Source organism: Lycium ferocissimum, chromosome 8 (assembly GCF_029784015.1).
Source record: "Lycium ferocissimum isolate CSIRO_LF1 chromosome 8, AGI_CSIRO_Lferr_CH_V1, whole genome shotgun sequence".
NCBI lineage: Eukaryota > Viridiplantae > Streptophyta > Magnoliopsida > Solanales > Solanaceae > Lycium > Lycium ferocissimum.
The window spans coordinates 44,436,213-44,446,567 of record NC_081349.1 but is presented as its reverse complement, the minus strand read 5'-3'; the positions used below and the strand labels follow the sequence as shown (position 1 = coordinate 44,446,567).

Here is a 10,355-nt window from a genome sequence, read left to right as displayed (position 1 = left end):
ATCCTCAATTGGAACAACTTGAGGTTTTACAACTAATTGAGGCTAATGCGTACGTATATAAAAAGGAGATGACATATTTTAAGTGGTTAATTCATTTACATGATGGGCAATGGAGAACAACGCAGAAATATTTTCAAAATTTGAGTAGGAAGTGTCTAATAAGAATAATTTATTACGTGTTTAGGTGCTCAATCCGAATAGGTTGTAGTTCTTGTTGGAAAATCGGAGAGAAGATAACACTCAAATAATTCAAATTCTTTAGTGAAGGAAATGATTCTTCTTTACTTCACTATATTTGCTTACATAATCAATTATTCTCTTTAAAGACCAGTGGAAAATATTTTCTTATAGTAATCCTTCTAACATGTACTTATTCTAATACATTTACCACAATTTAAATCTAGACTTCTCATATTACCTAGTTCATCCTCATTAGTTTCTTAATTCATGAACCAATTAAATTTATATACTTGGGATGAATCTAGTCTACTTTTTCAACAGTTGAGTGTCTAAATGAAATCTAAAAGCAAATTTATTAAGTGATTGTCGATGTATTCAGCCAAAAGAATTAATCCACTGTCAATTCATTAAAATGTAAATTAGATGTTTAAAGAGTTTAACTTAAGGAGATAATACGTTTTTCATCAAATCAAGCCAACAAATCAGAGGAAAATAAACAATACAGTTGTTTTTTGCCCAAACCTTAGGCAACAGTACTCCAAGAATTGAAAGTTTGCCATTGTAATGTACTCCTTTGTACTTAGTACGGTCAAGATGAAAGGAAAATTATAGCGATATGTACTTCCAATGGGCTTTTCAAGGTTGTGAAAACAGCATTCAATCTAACATTCCTGTAGGCTATAGCTACTCATTGTCGACCGACATTAAAAGAAAAAGAAAAAAAAAAAAGCAATATAGATAAGATGAAAACATGCATTCCTTTGGTAATCAGATTTACTATGAAGCGTTATCTGAGCCCCAATTTTATCTGATGGTGTTAAAAATCTATTAAATTGTTTGAGCATAAACATTTGAACTCTTTTTTTCCTATGGCATCCCCCGATCTTGGGATGTCTGAATCTGGAATAGAATTAACCCCCCTACTTAAACTATGTAAAGCGTTCTAGTGGATACGAAGTGGGTCCCAATAAATCATGCCATTAAGGATGAAATAGGAATGTTAAGATTAAAACATTTGACATATATTAAAAAGAAAAATATGTCGCATAAAATAAAATGGGACTAGAGTACATTTTATATCATAAGAGCTAGAGCTAATAAATGTCCAAAGAGAAACCAAGGATCAAAACAGCTAAACAGCTTTGTATAACATGTGCAGAAACAGAAGGCTGAAACAGAAATTAATAAGTACCCTGATTAATGATTAACATAAAATCTCATTAACCAAATTTCAGCTATGAAATTAAATGTATAGTTCAAATAACATCCTCTCTACAAACCGTTTGCAAGTGGACGAACTTTGAATAATGATGCATATGGTCAATCAATCTGAAAGAGGACATTCATATGCAACCATTGAAGATTGATCATTGAGCCTCGAGTATTGCACAATTTTGTTATAATTATTTTCAACGAAGGTTGCTCTACACATGACGAACTTTAACATCAAATTGTGGAATTGAACTATATACAGACCTTTTGGGCCATAATTCCAACTTCAACTTGAAATAGAAAATTTAAAGTAGGAAATCTAGTTTGAGGAGTATTTAAGGTAAAATAATGACTTTAACTCACAGAACTTCAACTTTTTTTCAAAGTGAGATTTACAGCCAAACACGACTTCAACTTTCAATACTCTTCTCCAATTTCAAACTCAAATAATTTTTTCAGTGATGTCAATCTTAAAGATCTTATGCCTAGTTACTTCTTGCTTTCCACGGAATCATGTTTCTTGCACAAAAGATATTGTTTAGATTTAGTTTCTATCTACTGAGTAGTAAGGTAAATCTACTTTCTATAAATAATCAACACACACAAAAGTTTTAGTCTGTTATTTCATAGTTTAGCAATTCTACAAGTGCTTTGATCAGAAAATTAGTCTTTGTTTTATTGCTTTAATCAATGTTAAGTCTAACTACGCCTACTTCTCTATATTTATTTTTATTTTACTTTTTAGTTATCATAGGAAACTTGCTCATTTAGAAATAGTAACTTTTTCCCCAAAATTTATAACTACAGCTTTGCACTTGAAATTGTTTTTTGAGAAAGAGAATAGTTCAGAGTTCTAAACGAGAAGTGTCAAAGTAGCATCAGAACAAATAGCAGAATCGTAAATCTCCAAAACTATTTCATGAGTTGGATATCACTTCTATGCAGGGAAATATTTCATTACAAATTGTGGAGAACATTTTCAGCCAGATAATAACTGTCAAACTCAGTAGTAAGATATACTATATACAAAAATATACAGCTGTAAAATTTTCTAACTCGAGACAGTAACTGAAGTTCAATGAAGAATAACGCCCAGAAAGACACGAACGAACTCCAGATACATTCAGCTGTTCCTGAAAGTTTTATATATATATAATGTATATGAATAAATACCTATAGTTCTGATGCCATTCTGCAACCCACCGCGAAGATTCATCAAAACTTTTAGCACCTCGTCACAATGCTATTATCTTGCTGCGATTGTTCCTCCTCGCCTCTCTTAGCAGAGGCTAAAATTGAACCAAGTTGATGTCTGAAATCTGCAAATTCTGCCGTTGGCATAGTGTTAACCAAAGAAGGGAATGAGATAACAAAGTAAGTCGGCTTTGGCGTGGTGGGACAGTTGATATATCCAATTAATTCCTGTACAGCAAGTACATGGAACTTTGGGGGTCCCTTCAGTGCAATGTTGTGAACGCGGTGCTCATAAATCTTCCCATCTTTGTCTAGTTTATACTCTGAAGTGCCATCAAATCGACCGCGGCTCTCCCATGGAACACGAGGAATTCCATGAACAGTCCATCGAATCATGATCATGCCTTCCACAGGCTGCCAAACACTAACTATATCTATCCACAAAGCCCTAAAGAATATCCTGCCATGAAATCGTAAAGCCCAGAAGATCGATTTGTAATTCTCAATGCCAGTAAAGGTGTTGAGGGGATCTTTGAAGACTATATCATCCCTGTGGAGAATAGAAAAACACAATCAAGAAATAGAAATACTTTATCACGACAATAACAACAGCAATAACATTTGCACCTTAATCCTAAAGTAGTTCAGGTCGGCTAATGAATCCTTTATGTTCATTCCTCTTTACTTTAGCCGGTTTTATTCCAATACATATTATTTGTCTTGATTATCTAAAACTAGACGTTCACCAATCTCACCTTATCACTACATTGACATACAAACCACTAAACAAATTGAAAAGAATACAGCATGACACCCAATCTTCTATACATAAAGAAAGCTTATGAGTTCACCAAAAAGAAATAAGTGATGAAATACTATTCCTCAACTGAACATAGTACATCTCTACACCCTCAAAAGCTTCTTATTTCTTTCCTTCCAGGCTAACCACATAAGAGGCATGAATTTCCCTGGCTTGCATCTTCTCCTACTACCATAACTGCAGCTGGCCATTACCTCCTTCTCCGTGTCAAGCATCACCCAAAATATACCAACCAAGTGAGAATTTTCCATCATAGTCTTGAAACTACCGAATATTGAATAAGGAGATGAACAACGTCTTCACCCGAACTCTTGCACATATAGCACCAACTGACATAGGTACTCTTCCTTTTTCACAGATTCTCAGCTGCCAAGATCACCCCTCTAACTGCTAACTAAGTGAAGAAACACACCTTTCTCGGTGTCTTCGAAATCCAAATCGGCCTATATGGAAAAGCAACCTCCTCCCTTTTCAAGAGCTTCTCATATAGGACTTAACAAAAAAACACTGCATTTTTCCCCACTTCCACCTCCATACACCTTGACTATCCTTTGGTGCACTTTGTTTATGGAGTAGCTCAACCAGACTTTAAATTCAGCTACCTCCCAATCCTGAAAATTCCTCCTACATCTCAAATCCTAAAAAAAATTCAACATCTTGTTATCTTTGGTTTTGTTGGACTGTCATCTCCTTCTGGCATGATATCGCATAGATGTTTGGGAAAGTGATGCCCAAAGTGTTGTCCCCACACCAGTTGTTCCCCTAGAGCCACCCTCCTTCCATCTCCATCCAGAAATGACATATTCACACTAAACTCTTCACACCCCTTAAACATCTCTCCACAGCTGCAACAGTAAGGCATAATGACATTTTCATTCTCCATCCACCTTCCAAATTTCCATATTTGTTCGCTATCACCTCCCTCCGAGGAGCATGTGTCTCCGCCGCAAATCTCCATAATCATTTAACTAGTTAGGACTTATTGAGCACCATTAAATCTTTAACTCCAAAACCGTCCCAACACTTTCGTAACGGTCTCCCATTTTATCAAGTGAATTTTCTTTGCTCCATCTAACGAATCTCACAGAAAATTTCTTTGAATTCCTTCCAACTTTTAGGTTATGCAAGTCGGAGTCTGAAACAAAGAAATATAATAAGTAGGGATGCTTGATAACGTGCTCTTAATAAGTATTTCCTTCTCCCCTTTGGAAACGCATTTTTTCTACCATCCCACTAGCCTCTTTTCAGCCCTCTGTGATACCAAACTCCAACATTGTTTGATCCTTATTTGATGCACCTAGTGGCAAGCCAGGATAGATAGTGACAAGTGCTCAACCTTACAATTCAACACTTGTGCTAAAGCTGGTATATCCTCCACCTCTCCAACAGGTATTATATCTTATTCTCTAAGGTTTATCTTTAGGCCTGACATCACCTGAAACCATGTTAGCATATGTCCCAAGTGTTCCAATTGAGACTTGTTAGCACTCAGCATCCCAAGAAACCAAAATGTCATCCATAAGTAGATGTGAGACCTTTACGTTATTATTTCCCCAAACCTCACTAGTGAAACCCTCAAGTATCTTTCTTCTGTAGCTCTATCTATTATCCTAGTGAGAGCTACAATAATTAGAATGAACAACATGGAAAAAAGGATCTCCCTGTCTAAGCCCACCCAAACTTCCGGAAAAACCGCACGAGTTGCCGTTCACGACAACCAAGTACTTAATAGTAGAAATGCAGTATTTGATCCATCTTGTCTGTCTAACTCCAAAACCCATTTCATCATTATGATATCCAAGAATTCTCAATTTATATGGTCGTAGGCCTCTCGAGGTCCAACTTGCACGAAATGCCTGGGCCTTTTTGCTTCCTTCTAGAATCAACCACTTCATTAGCCGCCAGCGCTGCATTATGTCAACCGTCCACAAAAGTATTTTGCGATGTAAATATGGTCTCATTCAAGACCATCTTTGGTCTCCATCGAAAACACTATAGAAATAATATTATAAATGTTACTCACTAGACTAATGGATCTATAGTCTCTGATGCTCGAAGCTCCCTCTCTTTTTGGAATGTGATGAAAATGAAAGAAGCATTAAGACTTTTCTCGAATACCCTCTCCTGAAACTCTGTAATGGTTTCCATCACCTCGCTTAGAAAGTCAAAGTGAATCGATCCGACCCTGGAGCTTTATCTCGTGCATAACACCTCACCGCCTCCCTCACCTCTTCTTCCCAAATGACCTTTTCCAACAAATCCCTTTTTCCATTCCCTATTTGATTAAACCCTAATTCCCCCTTAGGCCTCCGCACCACTTCCATTTTGAATAATCGACTATAAAAGTCTATAATAGCCCCTTCTCTTCCTTCTCCCCTCTCATGACGTTCTATCCCATTCACCACTATTGAATTTTTGAAATTTCTCATTCTATTTCCACTTGCTATCCTATGAAAGAATTTTATAATTGAATCTCCTTCCTCTGATTACAATGCTCTCGACTTCTGTCTCCAACTAGTTTCATTGGCTAAAGCCAAAGAAGCTAGTTTCCTATCTATTTCCCCTCTCTCTCTCTCGCTCTCCTCTAACTCCCTCCCCTCTTTTACCTTCTCTAATTCCCTCACCTCATTCACCATCTCCTTCTTTGTCACCTCTACCCGCCCAAACACTCCTTGTTTCACACTTTAAATCCCTTTAAGCATCTTCAACTTTTTAGCTAATTTGAATGATAGATTTCCCACCACTCCGTAGTTGTTCCACCATCCAGCCACTGTTCGTCGCTCATAACCACATGCTTTTAATCTGAAGGGAATTCTAGTGCTTCTTCCTCTTCCTACCCTTGGGTTCATTTCTTTTAACAGCTGGTTTTGAGATACAAGTATAGATTGAAAGATACTAAATGCGTAGGTAATCTTCTTGGCGACTAAAGACTACAAAAAGGGTAAGATGAGACCAAAGTTGAGGTATTAACTAAAAGATGCGCTTGCCCATAGGCCAGATGATGAGAACTAGAATTCTAGCTAGTGTACATACAACCAAGTCAAGAAAAAGAAGAAAGAAGTTTGAAAAAGGAAGCCACTATCACTACAATTTTCCACAAAGAAAAGACTAATACGCCAGCAAACCCAAAAAAGGGATCATTCAACTAAACCTTAATCCAAAATTAGTTAGGGCCAGGTAGAAGAATTTAGATAAACGAGAAATTGCAATCTCCTTCTTCAAGACTCAATGGATAATTATTGTTCATCAACTAAGATCCAACTCCCAACATATTGCTACAACATCCAGGTGCGGGCCTAGCATTCCATAGCATTCCAGTTATAGATTCGACAAAAATCAGTAGCTTTAGCATAGACCTTGTATTTATGTTCAAATAATCCACTTAATATGTATAAACAATTTATCAAAAGCTTTCTTGTTTTAAAATTTAGAATTCATAAACTCAAAATCTTAGCTCCGCCTCTGTCAACCTCCATACTAATTTAAGAGTTTGGATAATTATGCCTTGCAAAGCACATATAGATAGACAACAACGACAACATATCCAGTGTGATCCCACAAGTGGAGTCTAGAGAGGGTAGAGTGTAACACAGATGCAGTGGCGGATATAGCATGCTAGGTGGGGTTTCAATTGAACCCCTAACTTTCGACCTTTTAAAATACAACATGTTCAAACTAAAAATTCTGAAAGTTTGAACTCATAGAGTTTAAATCCTGAATCCGCCTCTGCACAGATGTTACCCCAACGGAGGTAGAGAGGTTGTTTCCGATACCCTGTCAGCTCAAGAAAAAGCAATTCAAAGCAGTTCGCAAAAGGAAATAACGAAAGTGAAGAAGTCAACGGCAAAATACTATAAGAAAGCATGACAAATCAGTCTTGGAAAAAAAAAAATACGATAATCGAAATATGGAAGTACATGAAACAACATATAGTAACAGAAAATCCTAGGACAAAAAACTACACAAGTAATACTATGACTAATTGGTAGGAAGGACAAACGAGACAACGCTCAATTATAACTAGAATTCAAATAATATGGGATGTTTCTAACCTGTAGATATCAAAGTTTAGCTCCTTATAGAAAAGCGCAGGAAACTCTTCTCTGAGTATCCGAATAGCAGAACCAGTATTCACATAATAATTCCGTTTTTGCTCTTCCTCCTTATCCACTACTTTCATACTATTAACCTTAAACAATCCAACATCTTCCAAATCCTTAACACTCGAACTAACCTTAACAACTCTTCTTCCACCACCATTAGTAATACCAAATTTCTTTACATTTCCAGTGTGTATCACCGGTGAAGGCAAAAGTGTAGTAGCCATATGACAGTCAGATAAATTAGAGTTTAAGTGGCAGTTAACATTTTTTTTTTTTTTTTGGTTATGATGAAGAAAGAAAGGGAAATATTGTGCGTGCGAATATTCTAGAGAGTTGGTATTTTGTTTGGTTGAAAATCTTATCGGGAAAAGACATAGAGGTTGAGAGGGAGGGAAATAAAGGATAAGCTTTGTTTTAGGATAATTTGAGTATTAGTATTATGGATCTTATTGGTCGATGAGATTGAATATTGGACAGTTAACAGATGTCTAATTGACATTTTTAGGAGTGTTTTTTAAATTTGTAGTTTTCACATGTTTATTGTTTTTTTTTTTTTCTTCCCTTTTTTGTTTTGTAATTTACTGTCGTCGTTCACTTTTACTTTATTATATCTTATAAATAATACTTTCTTTCATTTCAATTTACGCGAACATACTTTTCTTATTAATCCGCGAAAAAGAATGAATTTACATCTTTCTATATTTGAAAATAATTTATCTTTAAAGAATGATTTATACCACACAAAATATATGTAGATCTACTTAACACCGAGCGAGTTTAAAAGTCCTTTTCTTTCTTAAATTTCGCCTCAAATGCGGCCCACATAAATTGGAACGGAGAGAGTATCCCTTTTACTTGTTCCTCTTGGAAAATCAAGATATATATATATATATATATATCAATTTATACCTATTTTATCCTTATTGTTAAGTACTATAATTATTTTCAATTCATTTTCCAACATATGCTATAATTTAAGGATGATATAATAAAATTATCATTTTGTTTATTGATTCTTAAAAGGCGTGATAAGTAAAACATGAGCGGATGGAGTAACTCTTATATAATGTTTCGAGAGAATATTTTCTATTATCAAATCATTTAAATCAATTATAAGTAAATTTGTGTAGAGAAGTATAATTGGTATTGGTAGATCGAAATGTTCTCCTACTATGTTTGTTTACATGTCACGACTTCAGCAAAAACATTCGATCAATGAGCTATTATGCACCCTTTTTAAAAATTGGTGCTTCTGGGCAAACTTTCTGGTGGTCTCTGCACCTTTACTCGGCTATTTTTTTCACTGATTGATCATCTAGGAGCTTTAGCTGGTTAACTAAATTGTTTTTCTCTCGATGAAGTTTATCCACCGTTGTCTTTGTTGAGTTTAAATTCCACAAATGCATTAAGTGAGAGACTTTAAAGGTGAAGTATGAATTTGAATTTGGTCAAATAATCTGATTGATTGATAATCTTTTTGGACTAAATTTATTTTATTTCCATTTTCGTTATTTAATATTTCCAATCCTGACATTAATTAATTCACGCGAAATTTAACTTAATTAATTAAATTCGCGAAATTAATTTTTCTAACGGAATTAATTTTTTCCAACAGAATTATTTCCCAATAGACATAACGATGACCAACGGTCATCTCCTTCACCGAACAGGCACTTTCACACCTGTTCAGATCAAAATAGCAGGCTATAAATTTTCAAAGGCTTCGCCTCATTTTCCGTTCTTAAAACGAAAAACTGAGAAACTTTTTTTCTTTCCCCTCATACTGCATTGTTTTCAAAACTAGAAATCAATAAGTGTCGTGTGATTGCTACCATTCGTTTGAAGCTTCATCACCGCAATGTCCAGAACGTCGTATGGCGGTATTATCGAATTTCGCTCTATCCAGGGAAGAACTAATCCAAACCTTTAGCGAATCCATGAGTGATTAAATTTTAAGCGAAAAACGCGAGTTTCTGTGGGCTCAATAAATAAACATACTGTTCTTTCGCTTTCAGAAAGATAAGTTATAATTTGATTAACAGGAATCACAGTCTTACTAGTCGATCTTCGACCCTACTATTTGGAGGTCATATTCAATATTCAAAAAAATTCATACAAGATTATAATTAACCTTTATTGACAATAATGCTATACTGATAATAAAAAAATACAGTATACTAGTTAAATCCTTCTTTTTCTCGTCTCAATTCATCATGCTTTACAACATACTTTATACATTTTGTTCATGAACTGTAGACTTAACTGATACTTAAATTTAATTCAACTAATTTTTTTTTTTTTTTTGGTTAATCAATATTCAGATTTCTTAAAAACTACTCGGAAATGGAGTAGGCGATTATTGTTTTTCTCATGTCAAAGATACAAACGTTTATCACAGTTTACTTAATTATTATGAAATGATGACCAGTTTGAGGAAATAGTAATGTCTTCCAATAAAATTTTTAAAAGACGGTGCACAGATATAACCTGTAGATGCAAGCTAATTACTTTGTAGAACTAATATAAAATTATGAGATAGATTTTATTTCTGAAAATTCTTTATAAGTTCTTTATTGAAATTTTTAACTCCTTTTTACATTAAATTTCATATTATAAAGGTGTTATACATAACGAATAAGTATAGTAATATTCTCTATTTAACACCCACCCCGAAATATGTGGCGGAGAGATTCGTTCACTTTTTAAGAGGCACGTTGGGAGCTCAAAACACCACAATTGCCTCCACGTAGCATCTTTCATTTTTTGTCTTATTATTTATTTATTTATTTCATATTCCTTTCGCAAACTCTTCAGATTTTGTTGGTAACAATAAGCTAGTTGAGACA

At 34.8% G+C, this 10,355-nt stretch overlaps 1 protein-coding gene across 1 annotated transcript; it reads right to left on the bottom strand.

Annotated features, from left to right (window-relative positions):
- Positions 1–2,295: 2,295 nt before the first annotated feature.
- On the bottom strand, positions 2,296–7,866 carry LOC132068577 (uncharacterized). Its single transcript, XM_059462215.1, has 2 exons — positions 7,459–7,866; positions 2,296–3,136 (listed from the first exon to the last, which is right to left on the bottom strand). The coding sequence occupies exons 1-2, from the start codon at positions 7,731–7,733 to the stop codon at positions 2,617–2,619; spliced, it is 795 nt and encodes a 264-aa protein (XP_059318198.1). The 5' UTR covers positions 7,734–7,866; the 3' UTR covers positions 2,296–2,616.
- Positions 7,867–10,355: the final 2,489 nt, after the last annotated feature.

Coding starts and splice junctions, on each gene's coding strand:
- LOC132068577 (XM_059462215.1), bottom strand. CDS start 7,733: ATGGCTACTACACTTTTGCCTTCACCGGTGATACACACTGGAAATGTA. Junction 3,137..7,458: donor CTAAACTTTGATATCTACAG/GTTAGAAACATC, acceptor TATTCTCCACAG/GGATGATATAGTCTTCAAAG.